This window comes from Abrus precatorius, unplaced genomic scaffold (genome assembly GCF_003935025.1).
Source record: "Abrus precatorius isolate BTA unplaced genomic scaffold, Abrus_2018 Scaffold11, whole genome shotgun sequence".
Taxonomy (NCBI): domain Eukaryota; kingdom Viridiplantae; phylum Streptophyta; class Magnoliopsida; order Fabales; family Fabaceae; genus Abrus; species Abrus precatorius.
Genome location: NW_020874303.1, coordinates 27,354,852 through 27,377,867, shown reverse-complemented (window position 1 = coordinate 27,377,867; position 23,016 = coordinate 27,354,852). Strand labels below are relative to the sequence as shown.

At 34.5% G+C, this 23,016-nt stretch overlaps 2 protein-coding genes across 18 annotated transcripts; one reads left to right on the top strand and one right to left on the bottom strand.

The window, feature by feature from the left end:
* The first annotated feature begins 1,794 nt into the window (after window positions 1-1,794).
* LOC113856159 (E3 SUMO-protein ligase SIZ1-like) lies at window positions 1,795-14,949 on the top strand. Of its 15 annotated transcripts, none has more exons than XM_027487855.1 (19): window positions 1,816-1,959; window positions 2,183-2,292; window positions 2,787-2,867; window positions 3,273-3,315; window positions 6,004-6,076; window positions 6,294-6,456; window positions 6,639-6,769; window positions 7,469-7,537; window positions 8,121-8,208; window positions 8,293-8,368; window positions 8,589-8,662; window positions 8,806-8,913; window positions 10,938-11,099; window positions 11,201-11,305; window positions 11,398-11,478; window positions 11,582-12,806; window positions 13,704-13,760; window positions 13,953-14,047; window positions 14,160-14,949. In XM_027487855.1, the coding sequence occupies exons 2-19, from the start codon at window positions 2,269-2,271 to the stop codon at window positions 14,199-14,201; spliced, it is 2,697 nt and encodes an 898-aa protein (XP_027343656.1). In that variant the 5' UTR covers window positions 1,816-1,959; window positions 2,183-2,268; the 3' UTR covers window positions 14,202-14,949. The 15 variants fall into 15 exon arrangements, 14 of the variants coding, with proteins under 14 accessions (XP_027343657.1, XP_027343665.1, XP_027343656.1 ...); XR_003502871.1 differs by having other exon boundaries at window positions 1,827-1,959; window positions 13,704-13,784; window positions 14,151-14,179; XM_027487856.1 differs by lacking the exon at window positions 13,704-13,760 and having other exon boundaries at window positions 1,795-1,959; window positions 14,151-14,949.
* Window positions 14,950-16,249: 1,300 nt separating this feature from the next.
* On the bottom strand, window positions 16,250-22,557 carry LOC113853743 (auxin response factor 4-like). Of its 3 annotated transcripts, none has more exons than XM_027484329.1 (12): window positions 21,692-22,554; window positions 21,476-21,532; window positions 21,169-21,354; window positions 20,967-21,051; window positions 20,788-20,878; window positions 20,124-20,288; window positions 19,007-19,126; window positions 18,834-18,912; window positions 18,154-18,316; window positions 17,279-18,036; window positions 16,995-17,185; window positions 16,250-16,793 (listed from the first exon to the last, which is right to left on the bottom strand). In XM_027484329.1, the coding sequence occupies exons 1-12, from the start codon at window positions 22,022-22,024 to the stop codon at window positions 16,610-16,612; spliced, it is 2,412 nt and encodes an 803-aa protein (XP_027340130.1). In that variant the 5' UTR covers window positions 22,025-22,554; the 3' UTR covers window positions 16,250-16,609. The 3 variants fall into 3 exon arrangements, with proteins under 3 accessions (XP_027340130.1, XP_027340129.1, XP_027340131.1); XM_027484328.1 differs by having other exon boundaries at window positions 16,254-16,793; window positions 17,279-18,045; window positions 21,692-22,547; XM_027484330.1 differs by having other exon boundaries at window positions 16,499-16,793; window positions 17,279-18,033; window positions 21,692-22,557.
* Between the last annotated feature and the right edge of the window lie 459 nt (window positions 22,558-23,016).

Sequence of the window (23,016 nt, the reverse complement as noted above, 5' to 3'; positions counted from 1 at the left end):
GAGAGCTTCTGTGTTTTATGTTTATAGCTCAGAAAACAATTCTCCCATTATTATCGCGTGGTTTAATAAATAATTGTATCAACGTGGAAGAAGAATGCTCGTAGTTGGCTTTTAGTGTTTTGCGTTGCATCTTCAATAATTTAATTTTTTGTTTTCATCATAAATAATTGACGAGCCCACTAGGCACTAGCTAGTAGCTTCTTCAATCTATGTGCCTCAGTTGTCGTTTCATAATCTCCAATTTATAATTTATTTTAAAGTATAAGTAATTAAGATTAATAAGTTAACATATTTTTATTCACATGTTTTATTATATTTCAATATAATTCTTTTATATCTTTCTGATGTATCATCTATTTTTTCTATCTCACTTAATTATTAAATAACTATGTAAATGTTAATTTTTTATAAAATTAATAAATGATAAAATGGAATATTTCACGCATCAATTATGTACCTTAGTTGTACTACTACATTTATAATCCAACAGCTAATTACGGTTACGTATAAATTTGGACAGTGTTTGATTCAATGTTTTTTTCTCTCCTAAAAAGATTTGCCAAATAAAATTTATTTTTTTAAAATACGAGTTCATAAATAAATACCAAAAACATAACTTTATTTAGGAAAATAAATAAATAAACTTTTTATCCTATGCAGATTAAGACCATATATTTCACAAGATCGCTTTTAATTTTTTATTCTACGAGTTACGTTCATTTAATCTGAAAAATTAAACAAGCTAAAGATTCTTCAATTTTGTAAACTTGTATTCATTATGGACACTTTATTTAGCATCTGTTTGCTTGAATTTTGAACTACTAGACAATGAAACTGTTTTGACTAAAATATCTTTACTTCAAAATTTTATTTTATTTCTAACATTTTTCATAATATTTAATTACTTTTTATTTATAAATTACATTCTAAAAGTGTTTGTTCAGTCTTTAATAAATAACTAAGTAATTAAACCCATGCAATGAACCAAGAATTAGTTATATACGTGTTTTATCAGAAAAGTGTTAGGCTCAGATTTACTATAAACAATTAATAATAATAAAATGTTATTGAAAAAATAAGTATTAATTATATTTTTATGACTTTAATATAATAAATATGTAATTTTTATAATTTTTTATTTATAAAATTAATAAAATTGTTTTTTTAAATATTGTCACGTTGTTTAAATTTAATTTTGATGACTTTTCTTTAAATACTATTGCAACTTAAAATTAAACAATTTTAATAAAAAAAGATTTAAAGTATGTTTGTTTCTAATTTTTAAAATTTAAAAAAAAAACTAAAAATACATGTATTTTTAGTTTTTAAAAAGAATTTTTTTAAATTAAAAATAAATATGTTCTTAATTCACGTTTTACTTTGCGGGAAAGAAGACAAAGACAATAATACTAATACGAAAAATATTAATTAAAGTGAATGATGAAAACTAATTATAGTAATTTTTTTATTAAAAATTATTATACTTTAATAAGTTTAATATAATAAACAATTTTTTATAAAATTAATTTTATCATAAATATTTAAACTTAATATTAAGAATTAAAGTTAACAAAATTTTAATAGTAAAATACAAATATTTAAAAAAAAGTGAATGTTAATTGACAATATAAATGAAGATGTAAATATAATCTGTGATAATTCATAAAATCCAATTTATTGAATTTAATAATATGGATCATTTCTTATTCTCTAAAAAAAGAAATTCCTATTATCAGAACAAGTAATAAAAAAATTGGAAAATTGAAATGGCGCTGGAAAAACAAAGAAAAGGAGAAAGGGATGGTTGTGTCCGTTGAACTTAGACGCGAGCATACTGAAACTTAACCCGGACGTGTTCCCGTTAAAAGCCGGATTGGATAATCGGCGATAGGTCCGAACTTTGAAGTGTAGATTTGGTTGAGTCAAAAACAAACGCTCACCAACGCAGACTCCGCGTAAGTAAGCTCCCTAAACCCTAACTGTCACTGCCTTTACCTTTATTCTTCTTGTGTGCCTCGATTTCGATTCGTTCCTATCATTCATACTTTTCAATTCGCTGTTAATTTCCACTCCTCGTTCCGTTAGTTATGAATTTCACTTTTAATTTTGTTTTATTGGGTTAATCTATCTTCTTAATTCTGCTGGTTGCTTTTGTTTTGCTTGGTTTACTTTATTTGAGTAGATTGATCACTGCTCGGAGCAGCATGTGCTAGCTTCTGTTGCTTTGTTTGCCAATTGATTTCGTTATTGCTGAAGATTCTGCGCGAAATGGATTTGGTATCCAGTTGCAAGGTATATTCAATTTTAGGATAGTATTGCGGCTTGCTAAAATAGTCTTTTAGGGATCGCTTTTTAGTTTTTTTTTTTTTTTTGTTTAATTTTTGTTTTGTTTGAGTGGTGCTTAACTCGATGGATTCCTTGCATATTATTTATAAATCGTGTTGGCTTAGTTCCTTATTGTTAAAACGTTAATGCAGAATACGGTTTTGATTTTCCTGGTACTTGGTAGTATAGGGTTTGGAATAGCGATTAGGAACTAGGAAGAGCTAGGAAATTTATTGTTTTTGAATTTTATTTTCATGGATAGATGTTAGCCATTTCTCTTGCAAGCTAAGTTTGTGCCTGGCTCGTTGATTTGACTCAGTTTTTGTTTAGTTTAATTTACTTATCACTGAACATTGTTAACCAGGGGCCCAGTGGCTTAACCTTTCACTAGAGTTTTATGCTGAGATATTAACCATGGGGTATACTTTTCTACTTTACTGATGTAGTGATTGTTCTTGTAGGAAAAATTGCAATGTTTTCGTATAAAAGAGCTCAAAGATGTGCTCACTCAGTTAGGACTTTCAAAGCAGGGAAAGAAGCAGGTGAGATAAGGAAAAACAAAAACTGATTATGTAACTTCAACATTAGAATTTTTCTTCAAAACCAGAACGCAAGCACATTGAGCATCATTGAATGGTGCGTGCTTGCTGATTACTTCTATTTTTTAGTATGATCTTTTTTAACCCCCTTACCCTCAAGATTGATTACATGCGACTTCAATTGCAGTATTTAGGCTGTGGTTTAGACTTAAATGTTTCCTAGTAATCAAGAATATGAGTTTGAAACTCTTGGAGAAGATGGATACTCTCACATTGGCATGAATTTTCACAAATATTGTAACTTTGGGTTTGTAGCCCATGCATTAATATTTTTCAATCCCTAATTTGATACTATTTACTTTGGAGTTTTAGGATGACATAATCATATGAATGCTTCATTTTCTGTAGGATCTTGTCGATAGGATATTATCTATTCTCTCTGATGAACAAGGTATGATTATAATCTCTCTATGACACACACACACACACACACAGAGAGACTCAATCTTTAGTTCTAATTCTGCCTTGTTTTCATAATTTTTCTTAGATATTGGGAGGTTTAGACTATATATGCATAACAGAGTTATTAACTAAATTCTTGAACTTGAATATTCAGATGTTTCAAATTTAGTATTTGTCTGTCAATATCTCATTGCAGTTCAGTTGTTATATGCATTAATGTATTAATTTTGCATAATTCAAGTTAGATGGAAATTCTTGGAAAATGCAGTGATTTTTTCTTTGCACCAATTATTAAACTTACCTAGTTAATCAGATGAATTTGGGCTGTTTCTTTTCACATGGGCTTGTGTTTGTACCTCAAATTTCTTTTTGATATCTCTTCTTTGTTATTTTGGAATCTGACTTGTCATATAATGCGTGTTTAGACTTTAGAGCACATTTTAAAACTTCAATCAATCATCAACTTGGCTGAAGTTTTCAGTCAAGGGGTTACACTCATCAAACCACATTAAATATATCAATATTTAATATAAATTTTAAACATATATTTGAAAAAAATGAATTTTATGTAATAAAATTTATTTTCCCCCTTTATTGACTTGTTTTGATGGATGGAACTTTTTGGGTGTAATACTAATTCTGATTGAAAGGCCCATATTAAAAATAAACTTTTGAGCGTTTGAATAAAAAAATGGAAAAAAATTAAAAATAGGAAAAAAAAATAGGAGTGTTTCACATTAGTCACACTGCCGTATACTCCATCTTTTTTTACCTGTATGCTTTGCAATCTGCAGCCTCAAAGCAATGAGAAATAGTCATTAAGTAGCTAGCCCAAGCTTTGTGCCATAGTGCAATCATTGTTGTCAAGATCACTACTATACTCGTAGGATTGTATGATCCTATGAGTTTTGCCCCTTCAACAATCCTATTTCCAGTTTCCACTTAAGATTGGAAAGTTAATGGATTGGATGGTATCAGTGGGTAAAACTGCAGACTCATGAAATTGGAGACAGGTTGCACAACCCAGCTTATAAAACCTTAACCCTCTTATTTTGTTTGACCCAGTTTCATCCTTCTTCCCTGCACCTAACTCACCAACGTCCCTTTCTGTCATGCCCATCTGCCCTAACTCTCCAAAACACTGTATCTGTATTGCACCTCTCTTCCATATATGCATATTCGCAGGTTGGAGCTCTCAGTCCTAGTTGTGTGGGTGGGTGGAATATCAATGGTGTCAGAATGGAGTTCAAACTTTCTGGTTGATCCTCTATCACTAACCTTAGATGCATCTATGACTGATTGCATGACAATGGAGCAGAAGTAGATGGAATGTGCGCTAGAAGCCATGGAGATCTGACTCATACAGAATCCACCTGTGTCCCCACAACCACCGGAGCCATCAGACTCTAGCTCACATGTGATGACCAGTGGTTTATTCACTGCTAAGTCATCATGGTGAGGACCTGAGAGGTATGTCTTGTTATAGTAGACTATTTGGTTCTGGAGAAGGAGAAAGAGGAAGAGGCAGAACTGAAATTCTGCAAAACTGGCTCCAATATATAACCTAATATCTTAGGCTCTAATTGGTTTTAATAATCAGATCATGAAGAAAGAGGGGTAAATTGGAAATTCTGCTTGCCAAGCTCAATTTGGAAGTTGATCTTCCACTATTTCAACTGGCATATGCTGGGATTTTACTGAATTTCTCAACAGGGGACTGGAGTGATGAGGATCTTACCATGTGGTTATCTAGGCATTAGAGTTGGTTTACTTTGGAGGGTTTATGTCTGATTTCTTTCCAGTTTCCACAATTTCAATCTTGAGGACAATTGATTTTCATGGGGTGGCATTGTTAGGATAGAAGGGAAGAAAAAGTTAGCTAGGGACAGTAGTTAGATAGGGAGGATCAATTAGACAAGGGAATTAAGGGGAGAAAAAGGTATTCAGAGAGATAGAAAGTTTGAAAGAAGCAGGAATCTTTGTGAAGGGAAACCGTGGAGGCATATTTGTGCTCCTATGCTCTGTTGTTAATAAATCTGTTCAGTTTCTTTTTAATTCATATCACGTTTTCATTTCTCTTGTTTATGTAACAGATTCTGTGGCTACTGCTTACCCTGCCTCTCCCTAATATTTACTCTATCTGATGACTTGCTTTGCATTGTCTCAGCCTTGCATTCTGATATGAATAAGGCAACAAACTAGTTACTGTCAAGGGTTGTGGGCACACTGCCTTACCAAGTGCGGGGGGTGGATGGTGCAGTCATTGTGTTACTGTTTCCCATTCTCTCTTTCCCTGTCATGCAAGATGTGTCACGAATTGGTCGGTCTTTTTTTTACTTTGATTAAATTTCACCAACTTGCTGGTTTGGAAAACTGGCTGGTTCTCAGGGCGTGCTCCAAATTGACTGAGTTAAATCAGTTTTTACTGGTTCAATTACATTTCCAATATAATATGAGGCTTGAAATGGGTTGAACTGGCTGGTCTAAGCTGAGTTTTAGATCACTGGTTTTGAGTGTTAGCAATTTGTATAACAGCATACTTTATTGAATATAAATTTTTTAAAATATTTCATAATGATGCATCTAATTTAGTTTTATGATTTTAAGATGTGAATTTAGCTTTCTAATGTTCCTCCCTCGTTTCTCATGAACTAAAAACCAATTACTTTTTCCCCAGTTTCCAAAATGTGGGCTAAGAAGAATGCTGTTGGAAAAGAACAGGTGGCAAAATTTGTGGATGACATATATAGGTCAGTGTCAGAGACAATTCTGTTGACATTTTCTTCATTTCGCTTTGGTATGCTTTGGATAAATTTAATGGTCAATTTGTAGATCACTGTTCATTCACACATGATTTGGCATTTTATTTTCAGGTTTCCTTTAAGTTGATTATACTGGCATGCATGTGCTATAATCTCCTTGGTTATTTTTTTCTTTCGTAACTTTTTGTGTTTTCATTTGGCACAGAAAATTGCAGGCAGCGGGGGCTATTGATCTAGCATCCAAGGGACAGGGTGCCTCAGATTGCAGTAGTTTGAAAATTAAACGTGAAGTTGATGATTCCTTTCAAGCTGATACGAAGATTCGCTGTCTGTGTGGAAGTTTATTGGAAACAGAGTCATTGATAAAGGTGTACTATTCAATTTATGTTTTCTAACCTCAGGATGTATAAAGTTATATGCCTTCTTATATTCTCATAATTTTGTTGATCGTTTCCATTTTTTCCCCTTGATAACATGTATTTTTCATTAAAATCCCTGATAGAAACTTATTTTTGTTAAATAAAGATTTTTTTTTCTCATCTAATTGCAGTGTGAAGATACAAGATGTAGTGTGTCACAGCATATCAACTGTGTTATTATTCCAGAAAAACCTATGGAAGGAATCCCACCAGTTCCTGATAAATTCTATTGTGAAATATGTCGACTCACTCGTGCCGACCCGTATGTTGTGTTTCCTTATTTTTTTTCAACAGATGGTGTGGGAATAAATTATTCAGAAGTCTTTTCATCCAAGTTCAGTCTGAATATTTTTTGTGTTTACTTAAAGAGCCGTCTGTGTTTTTATGTATTTATGATGTCAACGGCTTGCTTTGGTTGACATTATTTGCTTTTTATCTTAAGTTTGTTATCTATGATATCCTTTATTGGTGCAATGAACTGAGCTTATTAGCAGTCAGATGATGGCATGTTACAGTGCAGTAACTTTATTGTTGATGGTCCATTTAAGTATCATGTTCATAGTTGCTGAGGTGGTCAATTTATATATGTTTATTCTTATATGATAGCATTCTTATATCTTAGTGAATGCAAATAATTGCTTATTTTTCAAAAGCTCTAAGAGAACTGGCAAAATAAGCAATTGTTCCTTCAAAATAAGCTAAACTAAACATGCACTTAGTCTTTTAGTTGTGAATAGAGATTCTAATTATTATTATGGTGCTCTGTAAAGCTTTCAGTTTTTGTAGAACATTTTCATTTCAAGAATATGATTATGATTGATGTGTGCTAAATTTTCTGTATAGAATGACTTCCTCTTTTTTCTGTTATATTCTCTTGAAATTGAAAGGAGCTTCCTATCCAATTTTTTCGTTTTCATTAAACCATCACTCAAATTTGTTTTTTCTGCTTTTCTTTATACAGGTTTTGGGTTTCAGTCGCACACCCTTTGTTTCCTGTGAAGTTGACTACAACCAATATTCCAACTGATGGGTGAGAGTACATTTTGTGAACTTGTTGAAGTTCGACTAGTTTGTGTAACTGGGTTCATTTGACTTTGACCAAAATGAATGTCGTGTTTAATTGTTGTATCTTATATGCCAGTAAGAGGTTTTGTTGCCTAAATTATAAATTACAAGTAAGAGACTTTGGGGGTAAGAGTGTGTAAGTAAGGGTGAGGGAGTGATATCTACTTCCATTATTCTAACACAAGCTCATGTGCATTGTGTATAGCTTTTTGTTGCTTTCTATATATGTTCTACATTCAGTTATTTGTTGCTATTTGTAGGGATATTATTATTAGTGCTATTTCCTATTTACATTGTGTGAAGAAAATTTGTTTGGGTAGGGTATTAAATTTTGTTTCTGAGGTGAAAATTCTCTTACGACAATAATTGTTTGAAAGTAAACTTCTCCCCTCCTCTTTATTTGACCATTTTCTTTTCTTGTCTCTTGGTTTTCTTAAATCTTTCTCAAATCCATCACAGATATTTGTTGTTTACTATTGTTTGATTCAAATTTTTAATGCAGCTTCATGATTGAATAACTTAACTATATTTCTGTTTGAATTGTTCAGAACCAACCCAGTACAAAGTGTGGAAAGAACATTTCAACTCACTAGAGCAAACAAGGAGTTGGTATCAAAATCAGAATATGATGTTCAGGTTGGTTTGGTTTAATTCTAGTTAGTTTAACGCGTAACTCTGAGTCTAAGTAATTTGTCAACATCCAATTGACATCATATCTAGGTCTGGTGTATGCTTCTGAACGACAAAGTCCCATTCAGAATGCAATGGCCGCAATATACAGATCTACAGGTTAATGGTATGTTATTACAAGTCATGATCCCACACTGCTGTTCTTTTGGTTTCCTTTTGAGAATTTTGTTTCATGTTATGGGTGTATATTATGTTTGCATATCATAATATTATGTGTAATTAGAAGTACGTAATCTGTGATTAAAACATCAAAATTTGTTCATGTACATGAATTTTGTGGTTGAATTGAATTTTTTGTGCTCATTGAGTTGGCTATGTTCATATAGGTCTTCCTGTTCGTGCAATTAACAGACCTGGGTCGCAATTGCTTGGGGCTAATGGTCGTGATGATGGTCCAATTGTAAGTTTATTGTAATCTATTGTTTATTTTCTATTCAAAGATTTCTGTTGTGGACTTATTTACTGTGATCTTATGAACAGTGTTGATTAAATTTCATTTATAATGGTTTTATTCAATCTCTTATTTTATTTCTCCTTTGTCAGATCACGCCATATACAAAAGACGGAATTAATAAGATTTCCTTAACAGGGTGTGATGCTCGCATTTTCTGTTTAGGGGTTCGTATTGTTAGAAGGCGCAATGTGCAACAGGTAGATTGCATTCTAAACTTAATGTCTAGATAAAATATTCTGGATGACTTTTGGTTCCTTTAATCCAGGCTTATTGGAATAGTAAAGTTTGATGTTAAGAATCTCCTTGTATAATGTCATCCAAAGTTTCTAAGGCTGCTTCCTTTTGGTTGATTTTTTGAAATAATTGAAATTTGGCAAAACATGGAATGGTTTTGTGATTTTCATTCTTTGTCAAATTTAAATAATATGATTGATTGAGGCAAGTATTGAGGTGCCAAAGTGCCATGGCTTGATATTATAGCTCTTGCTGATCTTGGCATTTATTACTCATTTTAATAATGAAATACATCTGTCTTATTGTTTCTGACAAAAGAATGGTCTTTATCATAGAGTTCTTATGCCTTTTTAGTTTCATGATTTTTTGTTATTGGCTTATTGCTTTGAATTTTGTGATCTAATTTACATAACAAAGTCAGGTATGGTTGGGTGTATTGACCTCTTGTACTTAATATGAATCTTGTTGATTTGCTTTTTGCATCTGAATCCTAGTTTTCTGCTTAGTAAATAAAGCCAAGATTGCAAATACTTCTTTTGCATAAACTTCTTTTCTTGAGATGTTAACTGTTTTGATCTCCATTTCTCGTTATTATTTGGCATAGCCATTTTCATCAAGCTTTATTTTTATCATACCAAATTTTGTTTTTCATGAAGTTTTGGTGTTTCCAAACCAGGCAGATATGCTGCTGTGATGTTTATGTTAGTGACAATGTCTGAGACTTCACTGTCTAATTGAAAATTCTGTTACACTCTATAAGGGATGAAATGGAGAGGAAAGAAATAAAGGAGAAAAGAAATAGAGTAGAAATGATTTGAAAAAATGTGTAGTTTGGATTGGTAAGAATTAGTGGAGAAAGTTTCCTTCTTATTTGGATGAGTGAAAATAAATGAGTAAATTATATAAGAAAATCATTTGTAATAATCATAAGAAAAAAAATATTTTTTTCTTCAATATTTGTCTTAAAAAGTTTTAAGAATTTGATTGTAGATCGAGCTTAATAGCGTTATGTGATTCATGTTCCCAACCTTACCTAGTGGGATTTAGGGTTCAAGGGTTGATGATTATTGTATATAAAGTATTATTTAAAATAAAAATAATTAGAACCAAAAAAACTAATCCTATTCCCTCCTTGAATTCCTCCCACTCAAAATAGTGTTATGGAAAAAGAAATTGCTGTAGATGGATGAAGCAAAGGAAAGCACATGGCATTGAGGTTAAGGTATCCTTTAGAACTGGCAGAAGCACGAGGAATAAAACTGAAAAAAGGACATTAGGACCTGATTTAAGGAAATGCATTTTGTTCTCATTTTCTGTTTTCGCTAATAATTACAAAAATGCACATTGTTTTCAATTTGCCTATTGTTTACAAATAAATGTTCAGTAAATGGTGAAAACAAGGTGACTTTTTTTGTTACTGTTAGTGAAAACAAAATGGAAACAAAGTACATTTGCCTAAAACGAACAGGCTATTAAAGGCAGCAATCTAGCAAGGCTGTCAAATCTGTTATAGATTCCCAAATCTCAGCAGTTAGTTAAAGTAAGGCATCTAGTGTGTGAGAGAATTTAGAAGAATGGGTTTAGCTTAAATAGGAATAGTAAGGAGTGGCATTGAGGTTTGTTAGCCCGTGGGTAAACAAAGTGCTGTCATTGCATAGTTGCAAGGTTGGAGGAGCGATTTTATTTTTTGGTCTACCTATACAATCACTCTTCTCTCTATTTCCATTGTGGGTTTCTAACTGTTGAAAATGGATACCATATTGAAACAACCATGGACAGCAGTGCTGAACATCAGAGCAGAAAATGTGACTTTATCCCTTTCTAAGATAAAAATTAACTCATGAATGATGTGGTATTTAGGTGTATATTTTGTTGAAATGTCCCTTTGCATGGAAATTTTTAAAGTTTATATATTGATTTAATATTTTTAGTTATGCTTGTCTTCCAATAGTGCTGTATAATTAATGATTTAGTGTCTGATATTTAGATCCTAGACATGATTCCAAAAGTGTCTGATGGTGAGCGTTTTGAAGATGCTCTTGCACGGGTCTGTTGTTGTGTTGGGGGTGGAAATGCAAATGATGATGCTGATAGTGACAGTGATTTGGAAGTGGTTTCAGATACTTTTAGTATCAATCTCCGCTGTCCAGTAAGACTCGTGTATTGGATTATTTTGGTTATCATTTCATGGAGTTTTATTAATGAGTTCCTAAAGTCTTCCAATTTTTTATACAATTGTGAAATTTATAGATGAGTGGTTCAAGAATGAAGATTGCGGGAAGATTCAAACCCTGTGTTCACATGGGCTGTTTTGATCTTGAGGTTTTTGTGGAAATGAATCAACGATCAAGGAAGGTAAGATTCTCCAAAGTTGAGTATGATTTGATAAATTCCTTCTCTTTTTATTTTTTACAAAGTGTTTGATGAAGATTTAATTGTCTTTGCAGTGGCAGTGCCCCACGTGCCTGAAAAATTATGCTTTGGAGAACATCATTATTGACCCTTATTTCAATTGTATCACTTCTATGGTAGTTTTTTTTTCCACTTTGATCTTTATTTCTCTCCATAATGAAGCTCATATTTGAGTTTGATGAACCTGTAGTTATTACTTACATTGGTTTGCTGATACAGATGAAAAATTGTGGAGAAGAGATCACAGAGGTTGAGGTGAAACCTGATGGTTATTGGCGTGTTAAGGCCAAGAGTGAAAGTGAATGCCGGGAGTTAGGTAATCTTGCTCAATGGCACTGTCCTGATGGATCCCTTGCTGTTTCTACTGATGCAGAAGTCAAGAGAGTGGAAAATTTAAAACTCAAAGAGGAAGGTGTTTCAGAGAGTCCTATTGGTTTAAGACTTGGCATCAGGAAAAATAGTAATGGAGTTTGGGAAGTCAACAAACCTGAGAACACAAACACCTCTTCTGGTAATAGATTGAATGGTGATTTTGGAAATGATGAACATGTTGTTATTCCCATGAGTAGCAGTGCTACTGGAAGTGGCCGGGATGATGATGATCCTAGTGTAAATCAAGGTGGTGGTGGGCATATTGATTATTCTACTACCAATGGGATTGAGATGGATTCACTGTGTCACAATAATATTGATTCAGCTTATGGATATACTGTTCACAACACTTCTGCTCCCATGGGTGATGCAGAAGTTATTGTTCTTACTGATTCAGAAGACGACAATGATATATTGATGTCTTCAACAATTGGGTACAAAAATAATCCAACTGGTGCTGCAGTTGATGTTTACTCAATGCCACAGCCCATAATTATTGATTCATATACAGAAGATCACAATCTAGGTGGAAATTCATGCTTGGGAGTTTTTAATAATCCTAATGAAGATGATTTTGGGATGCCCTCCCTCTGGCCTTTGCATTCTGGAACTCAGCCAGGTTCAGGATTCCAATTATTTAGTTCTGATGTGGATGTGTCAGATGCATTGGTCCATTTGCAGCATGGTGATATTAATTGCTCCTCGTCACTGCATGGTTATACATTGGCTCCAGATACTGCTTTGGGATCTAGTACTCTCATACCAGACTCCTCTTCAGGTCGACCTGATGCTGATTTGAATGATGGCTTGGTTGACAATCCATTGGCATTCGCCGGAGAAGATCCCTCTCTTCAAATTTTTCTCCCTACTAGACCAGCAGATTCATCTATGCAGCCTGAACTGAGAGATCACGCAGACATGTCCAATGGTGTCTGCACTGAGGATTGGATCTCTCTTAGACTTGGAGATGGTGCTGGTGGAAGTAATGGTGATGCATCCGGTACAAATGGGTTGAATTCCAGACCGCAAGTTACACCCAGAGAAAATGCCACAGAGTCTTTGACAGATACTGGTTTGTTACTTTCTAAACCTAAATCTTACATTACTTTTACTAGTATGATCACCAAGATTTTTCTGACTCTTGTTCATAGTCCACTTGAGTACCATTGTTAGCCTGGGGAAATCATTTGTTCAACTTAACCTCACAATGTGTTAGGACTCGAAGTTTTAGATACACACAATACAATCTCACATATGTGGAGTTAATATCCTCCAATTTTCAATTAGGCAACCATGCGTTTATTATTCTATGAAAGCAAATATAGGTCATTGTTGGAATAGAGAAATTCTTACATAATATTTTTTTCCAGGACAACTTTTTTTGTCCCTCTGCAGATGAATGAGCATGCTTTTATATAGGTTTTTGAGAAGGAAAGGCCTTCTTAATTCCTTTAATCATATGATCACTAGGATTTTTTTTGAGTTCAATGTCAGAAGGACAATCGGAAACTGAATATTTCATCCTCTTTTCATGAAGCATTTCTGGTGTTAAACTTTAAATATCATACATAGATGCTATTATGTTGGTTGTTTCTGATGGGGCTGTATGTAGATTTGTCAAAATACTCTGCACAGTTCTATTAGTCTCCTTCATCATATCTCTGTCTAATTCAACTCATAAGTTGAAAGTAATTGAAGAAAAGGAAATAGCGCTCAACTCAATGAACTGTTTGCTAGTTTTACAGTTCAACCATCATTAGCTAGTCTTTCGGGTTTTTGGTAAAGGTGTGCTGTTTATTACTGGCTTGGGTTAAATTATTTTAGTAGTTTACATGAATTAATTTGTTAGGGAGAGAGGAGGGACAAGAAAGGAGGATATAATTAAATTATATAGAGACCACTTTTTCATAAAAATGACCCTAATGGCTATGATTCTTTGCTTCTGTATAAAACTTTAATGGATGCTTAGTGCACCTTGAAAATGCGGAGAAGCTAACCTCTGGACACAAAGTTGAAGAAGATACCTGTATGTAATAGTGCTTTCTCCCTGGTCTGTCTCCTTCCTCCTTGTGTTCAGTTCCTCAACTTTCTAACTCTTGTTACAATTATATACTAACTTGTTTGAACTATGTTCAATTTCTAACTCTTGGTTATTCTTAATGCAATGTGGCATTTCTTCTTCTACAACTTTGATGACCTGTAATTCCTCCTTACGCAGCTTCTTTGCTTCTTGGTATGAATGATGTTAGATCTGAGAAGGCAAGCAGGCAAAGGACAGATAGCCCTTTCTCATTTCCCCGCCAAAAACGTTCAGTAAGGTCCCGCTTGTATTTTTCTATTGATTCAGATCCGGAGTAGACCTTGTGTCTCTAATAACTTTAGATGCCCTTCTAAACCGTGCACATTTTTTATTTAGAAACTGCAGAAAGTTGAGCAGCATTTTTGGTCCTTAGGAAATGGAAGTTGATGTGGTATGAGGCACCTCTGGTGGAGCAGAGCTACAAAAATTTTCCGTCAAAATGTTTGCAACTGTAGGATATCCTTTCCCTATTGGTGGTTAAGGATGTTGGCTGCAATGGTTTCAATTCTTTATGCTTAATATTAAAGTTGTTCATAGGACACTCGAAAAGTCAGGGGTATGCTATAATTCCCCAGTTTTCAAGGTGGATCTGATGGTACTGGTGTAGTGCTGCTTCGTTGTCAAGATGGACGTTCAGATCTGATAGTCAAAACTTTTTGATGTGGTGGAGGGTTCCCCGTAAAAATATTATATCTGCAATTTTGTCTCTGCTGAGAGCAATCAACATGTAAATGTTAAGCCAACAGATTCTATAGTAAAATAAAAAATAGTTTAATCTTATTTACACCCAGGTTGACGCTTAATTTTTGTAATATATGGTTGCCGATATTTGTAATATATTTAAGGTACTAAAGTTGCATCCTGGATTGTAAATCCTAGTGAGGTTCCTACCTTCCTGTTTATTTAGTTACAGTTAACTGTCTTGGTATTCTTTTGAGCAGTTTAAGCAGGTGGAGTTAAATAGTTGAACTATAAGCTTGCACCTCTGGACAGATGTTATACAAAGGGCAAATTATGATATTCTGTTCTATCATAGGGTTCTGGTGATGAAGTGATAAACTGCTACTGTAAGGTCATACTCTGGTCCGTTTGGACATCGAAAAATAAGGATATATGTTATGATGTCTCTTCTTTTCATTTGATGTTTAACTTAATTTTTCCAAAATTTGAACGCCTAAATCGAAGCAATTTTTTTTTTTCAAGGGTAGGTTCATAGTAGATTTTAAAAGGGTGAATCGAGGAGATTAGAAAGTGGGAAAGGTTCGAAGTTTTAGGGGAGATGGAACTCACGTATTTGGAATAAAACTATGTTCTCGATTTTACCCTCATTTTTAATTAAAGTTCTAAATTTAAAATAATTCTGCGTGATTGTTTTCCATTTCAACGAAGTTTATAATACGTATTTAATTGCAATAATTATGATCATTACGTTTTTAATGAACTTAGAAATTTGTTAGTGAAATCTATACTACGCTTCTTTATTATAATCAATAGAGATTTCACAGAAATTTTTCATCACAATCACGTGTTCTTTCTTTATAGTTATATCCAGAATTGATTTTGTATGGATTAAGACGTGTGTATCTAAAGCTTTTTCCGAAAATAAGAACTGTCAAACCGCGGACGGCCATTTAAATTGGCATGACAGTAACGACACAAGCCATCCAAATTATTTTGTGTAGCTAACACAGCGAATTCAATTCTAATTTGGTGGTTTTCAAGAAAAACGAAAAAACACAACGAGTTTGGCATAAGGAAATATTTTGTTTTATCCTTAATAGTTATAGGATATTATATTGGTCATCTTCTGTATTTTTAAATATTTGTACATCAAATAATAAAACTGACGCTGTATTGTTTTTATAATTTGAATACTAATAATTGAAAAACAATAATCAAAATAAAAATAAAGTGATTTTTTTAATTGTTAATAAAATAGTATGAATGTATCCAACATGTTTTTGTTGCACTAGTTTACATTGGAAAGAAATTTAATGCAAATTTCTACGTCTTAGACAGGATAATTTTATTTGCAAGGGCATATGTGGATATAAAAATCATTGTTTTTATTTGTTTAAGCTTTTGAGTGTTTTTGATGTAGTACTCGAGTGATTTTAAGAATGATTCATGCTATTTTCGCTCTACATAAACACTGAATTTCCTAGCAAGTTTGTATGTGCTCCAAGTTTCAAGAGAGAAGGAATTGTTGCATGGGGAAGCATATTGGATATGAAATCAATCACATCAAACAACTTAAGTTCTGAGAGTAAATTATACAATACAGCTTTTCTTTATAACATATCAAGTTACTGATTTAGTAGTCCGGTGCATTGTTCTCCATTTTCTTCTGGTTACCCCGTCCATTTGGGTTGTCCTGATATTTGGCGGTGTAGGTTTTAAAATTTATTCAAGTTTACTTTATAAGGACAAGCTTCAGTTCAACTATGCTTTTATTGAGGAAAGCACAAATACATGATGCATTTGACCGTACAATTTAATCCAAACGTGGCTTTGGCACAAGGTTGGTCCCAGATTGTTTCATTATACAAGTTATATCTGACCACCGCCATTATTACTTCAGAGAGTACGTTACTTGGTAATGGTTTATTGCATAGTGCATGACAGCATGTGGTCTTATTCAGCAAGTTTAGGAGGGCACAGTTCTCAAGTTTCGCTTTTTTTACCCCTTGACTGGGCTTACTAGCTCAAAGATAGTTATGGATCATCATATTTGCAAATAGCATTGACAACATAGAAATGGGGCCAACAAAATATTACTTCAACACAACCAGAAACTAGATTCTAACCACTGTTGGAGAAGAATCTGGCTGGCCCACGGAGGAAGACTTCGAAGCCTCCATTATCAGCGGTGCCTGTTCCAAACAACTCTGGGTATCATCATTGGTCATCCCAATTGTCATTTTCTCCACTTCTTCTTGTGTATGTATATGAATCTTGGATACCACATCGCAGAACTCACTGCAGCCAAAAGGGAAAATGCATTTTTCAGCATGTATCAACTAGGATGTTACATAGGATAACAAATGGAACATGTATGAATGGGGTTCTGTCCCATCAGTTAATCAGTGTGGGAAGCTAATGGCCAATGATAACTGACTAAAAGGTGGCAAAGCAGGTTCTGGATAAATAAAAGTTGAGTCTTGGAAGATGAGTACTTACTGCCATGGGTCATCCCCCACAACCATAATGTCATTTTCACTGTCAGTATACAGGATTCTCCATCCCTTACTAGGATCTCTTAGAAGGCCTTCCATGCTAAATAGTCTCTCTAGTTCGATCAGCAGGTCATTGTAGCTGCTCAATCTTGAGAGATCAATGGCTCTTCCAACTAAGCTACCTTGCTTGTGAACCTTCATTCAGTGTTATGTTACATGGGTGGGCAAATTGTCAAAGGAAGAGAAAAAGGCATATCACAATATAACTCTGTTGCTATCATCGCTCACCTTTGTGCAACTCCTTTTAGCAGAGTTCTGTAAATTTTGGGTGGTAGTTTCCCCATATAAGGGAAACCCAAATAGCTTACAAGCATTTACCTTCCCCTCGAAATTGTCTTCATTTGAAATCCTCATGTTTGCCCCTAACGAAGCAGCACTGGAAATATTGTCCTGCAGCCTCTGCTCATTTGGGATTGTGACATCTGATCGTCCAACTTCATTTCTCATGATCCCTGATTGAGTGGAAGGAGTGTGAAATGGTAGATTCTCTCGTTGGAAATTGGTGGGTTTAGAGCACAACATGCTGCTACCTTGACCAGTTTTGTGAATGTCACTATAAGGAAAGTATGCAGTTTGAACAACTTCTGGTCCTAAAGAGTGAAAGTTAGGTTTGGTTGCCTGATGCAGGTTGTAATTTGTGCAACTGACACTGGGTTTGCCCCAAGCACCAAGGTTCAAATCAACCTTTCCTGTCAGGGATCTCAAAGGGCATATTTCTTGACCTTGCAAGACCCTTGGAAACCTGTTAGTTTCCGTGAAACCTGCATAACTAGAAGGGTGAACCTTCATAAGCTCAGCAGCAGCAATCTTTCTCATTCCAGTTGACAGAAGATTAGGATGACTTGGAGATCTGATCTCAAATTCTGGCTGCTTAGTTACTGTGTCACATCCATAATATAGTGACATAAAACCTGTATTTTCTTGACCTTGCAAGACCTTGGGTGATCTTACAGACTCCTCAAAGTCCATAAACCCACTGCCTCCTGCTGCCACACCTCCCATGCAAAAGGCAAAGAATAAATAAAGAAGAGAGCATAATTAGGATGCATTAAGTTTACTGATTTTTGTTATTTTGGCTTTCTCAGCATTATAAGGATTCATACCAGTGATGAGGTGACTGGGTGAAGCAGCCTGCAGACCTGGCCGCAGTTTCTTCAGCCTTCGGGAGGATTGAATGCTCATGGGAGGGAGAGATACAGAAGGATCTATCTCCCATGGAGATACTCTATCTTGATGATTAATCTCAATATCCTCATCCCATCTGACCTGTTGGATATCACAACAAGCTTTATATTAAACAAGCTATCTCAATTTGCTCTATCAGCGTACTGTGTTAAAATTCAAAAACACTAGCTTTGTAGCGAGAATATGATTGCAGCCTTAGATGAAAGATGATTTCTTGATGTGATGTTGTGCAATTAAACAATTTAGGTGAAATCTTAGCCCAAATAGACCAGTATATTATGCGTGAAGAAGACAATATATTGTGCAAACACGTATTCTATAGAGGATTAGATTTCTCAGTGGTTCCAAATAAAGTGGCTTAAAAAATCTCAGTTATAAATTCCTTACTCTCAAGATTTATCAATTCACTGCAACTACAGAAGCAATGATAAAATGAAATATATAAATAACAAACCTTGTATGAAAATGCATCATTAATATAATTCGGTTGATGAAGCATATGTTTCAATCTCAAGGTTGGTGAAGATAAACATAGAAATGCGAAATGAATAATAATACGGTTAAAACATACAACGTAAAGAGAAAATAGCAAATGTACCATCAAGCACCTCCATTTTGACTTAGGCCATTTGTAGGGATCCATATCACTCATTCCAGTCACTACACCACTAGTACACCTGAAGACAGGAAAAGATGTCTTATTTCTTGGTAAGATTTTTATTGGTTCAAGGAAGGCAATGGTTAAAGATTTATAACTATGCTGTAGTTGACCTTCTTTCTGGAGATTCATCCATTTCAAATTTCATTTTGAATCTTGTCCCAATGGTCACAGGATTCTTGATGCTTTTGACATATTTTTGGTAGGACACAACAAAATCTGCATGACTTGCTCTGCGTCATACCAAATATAAACCCGTTACAAATTTATTGCTAGATTCTTAAGCCAATCATGAGTACATTAGAATCCTTTATCAAGCAAGAAACAGGAAAAGCTTCATATATATAATGAACATGTCCAAACATGTTAGTATCCAACCAACAATGAACAATTCAATAAAGAAGGGAAAAAGGGGATAGATAATGCAAGAGGAAAATTAAATCAGCTGAAGAGAGTTATCCAGTTCCTTTTTATAGGAAACATCATATTTATTTTATTTCTTCAAAGGGTGAGAAGAAGATGGAATTCATTCTCTCCCTCCCCACCGTTCAAAAAAATCAAAACTAGTGAGCTGTTAAAGTCTTAACATCTAAGTTTTGTTCAAGTTTAAATCTTCATTCTTTACTATGCTTGCATCTACATTCATATGCTAATAATATTCCCTAGCACGTAAAATGTCTGTGTCAGATCCCACTTGATGGTCAGGAGTCTCCAAGGCCCATTCCTCATGGGTTTATCCTATGGACATGACCAACAACTAAAATGTGATTCCACCAGACAATTTCAGGTAGAATTAAAATCCTTTAATGCCAGATATGGTACTGCAATCGTTTAACAGAAGCTGGTGTAGCTCTATCTACAGCTGCGCTGACTATCCTGATAGTTATAGATATATTAGCTGATGAACCCTACTTGCCTATTTCTGACCATTAAATCCCTTCCTTGACAAGGATGCAAAGCCCTTAACCAATTTTGTCTGTTACAGTCACAGCATCAAATCAGAAGAATAACAGACAACTAGTAGACATTAAATAAGCATGTGGCCTATCATTTGAGCACTTTCTAAGTGAAACAATGCTTTTACAGTGTGCTCACTCTTTTTTCCAGATCTTACCATGTGAACTTGAACAATACAATCACTTTAATTTCATTGTGACCATAAGAGTCAGTTACTAACTGATAGATGAGTTTATCGAAGGTTAAACAATTAGACATTTTGCAATGTAGTACCTTGGACTGTAGAAAACATGAAACATGCTTTTTGCAGATATAGCATTAGCCACAGAAGAAAGGAAATTGGGATAACAACTCTGGCTACCAACAATTGATTCAGGAAGACCATTTTTTGGTCGCGCAGCCCTTCTGATTCCCAATCTCAATTCTCCATTTTCACCCCTACAGAGAAATTAATGAGCAATAAGAAATCTAAAAGAAACTAGAAGGATAGACTCCTATCTTCCTTACAGACTGGTACAGAGAATTTCAAGAAAAGTATTTGGATATCATTATCATTCATTTTTTATGCTTTCAATTTTTGGCAAGACATAAATCATCGATCCTCATGAACAAAATAATGACAGGAGGTTTAGAGATATGTTCTATTTCTGTGAGAAGACTGCAGATTCCTCGTGCTAATTTGGTACTTAACAGTCACTTTGACAAGAAGAACCTTAAAATTAATAATCAACAAAGAATATATACTAATGATTTATGATTCCGATAAAAAAACAAAATTAATGACATCCAAATATTTTTATTTGGCAGTCTTGGCTAAATATGGCAATATGGCATCAATTACTAGAATTTCATATATAAAATTGGTTGCATACATATCAATAACAACGAAAAAAGAATTATCTTGGTTCAACATACACACACACACACAAACATCCACCTTAGAAAGAGCACAGCATCTCCAGAAACAAGATTCTTTTGGCTAACAAAAATACTCCAGCCAGTAGTGAGCAGATGCCGCCTTGGCTGACCTGACAAAAATTACCACATGGACTTTCTGTATCATTGATAGTCAAAACATGATTATGAAGCCAGCTTTTTATTATTATTATTAATTACCTCGGTAAATATGACGAAATTTCCACTCCACACCATGCAGGTCTTTGGCAACAAGCTCTTGAGAGGGTCTCTGCTGCTTATAGTCCTGTAAATAAACATTAAAGGAACTCATCAGTCATCACCCTCAGGGAAACAATGAATTCAAAACTCTTGAACAACTTTGTGAGAAATTATCAGTGCAAAATAGAGCATGATGTCACACCAAAGGAGGAAAACAGTCCTCAGCTGCTCTGCGAGGAACAGAGAACCCCCCATGAGTGCTGGTGTCAGAGGCAGTAAGCGTTTTGCAGAACATGTGAGGGGTTGATTTTGTAGGTGTTGTTCCATTCCCCTCTTCATCTTCTTCCAATTCCTCAAGCTCTTTGCCCTCCAAATACATCCCTGCTAACTGAACACAACCCAAGATTTCAAGCCAAGTATGAAAATGGCTCAAAGTAATAAGAAATTATCATCATTCCATGGAAGCAAAACAAACCAAAGCTGCACTAAAACGAATAATAACAACCAACCTCTGTCTGGGGAAGCAAAGTAACCTGAGTATAAACCTCATCATTCTCCTTATTGGCCTATTGATAGAGAAAAAAAGAAAAAGAAAAAATAAACAATTAAAAACAAATCAAATGAACAGAACGAACCAACACAAGGGAGCAACTTTACATGAATTAAGCATATAGAAGTCTATCTAAGAGGAGAGTTCACACTTCACACTTAATTTGAGTACTCACAAGTAGTTGAACATTGACAACTCTACAAAAGATCTGTGGCTGAAGATCATAAGTGGGCATCTCCATTGGTGTAAAGGCAGAGAAAGATGCAGCTTGTTCCAAGTGACCCTGTGGAAAATACACCACCACATTCCCTTTCTTTGGAAGAGAGGTTTGAGGGCCAGCACAAGCGTGCCATAGCTCAAGATATGAAGACGACATACGTGCAGAGGAGGAACCAGAAGTTGAAGAGGACAAAGAGCAAGCACAAGTAACACCTTTCTCACAGACCCCATTGCAAGATGCATTTTTTTCAACCTCAGTCCCAGCATCATCGTTCAGATCAATTTCCATGAACACCCCAAGTGTGGTTGTTCTTGGGTTTCGTGGAGTGGGACTCAAATGGGAAACCGAACAGAATATAAAAAAAGAAACAAAAAAACAAAAAAGGAAGATAAAGGAGGGACCAAGCGAGAGAGAGAGGGTTTTGAAAAAAGGGAAAACCAGAAAGTGAGAACTGTAACAAAATGGAAATGAGGTCAAATCATGAAAAAGGAATTCATGTTTGGAGGGACACCACAGAAACAGGGGAGGAGTGAAACAGAGGAGAGAAGAGTGTGAATCAAATAATAACAAGGAATTCAAAGTATGATTCCATTTTCACACCCATTTGCAGGTACTGAGAAGAGGGAGCAGACATGGACAAATGCATAGGAAGCACAGAAACAAAAGCCAACAAAAGCCAATGTAGTAGTGGCTTTTGGATTTGGAGAAGTGTTAGAGAGAGAGTGTATGTGTTGGGTGGGGGGGACAGGGGAAGACAGAACAGAACCCACACTCCCCCACCCTCTTCTCCTTTGCTTTTCCACTTCGCTTTATCTTTTCTTTTCTTTTCTTTTCTTTTCTTCTTTTATTAATATTTTCCTTTCACTTCTCTCGTGGGTGAGGCCCTCCACCAACACAACCAAACCCTTTCACTCATTTCACTAAACAATTTCTACATCATTTTTTCCCATCCCTCATCATTCTTAAGAAAAATACAACCTCTCAACTTCACCCACCACACACCATTTATTAGGTGTATGTAAATAACTAACAAAAATCTTAATCACTGTATTAAAATATTAATCAAACAAACAAATATAAATATTTTATTAATATACATGTTTATCGTACTTTCTAACACATGCTTTAACATAAATTTAATAACAAATTATCTATTAATTATTTTCAAGTATTAGCTAAAATGACCTTAACTATAGTTTTGTGAGATTTTTAATAGTCTCGTGAGATAAATTTTTAAAATATGTAATTATTTTAAAACAAAAAATTCATCCATTTTTTAA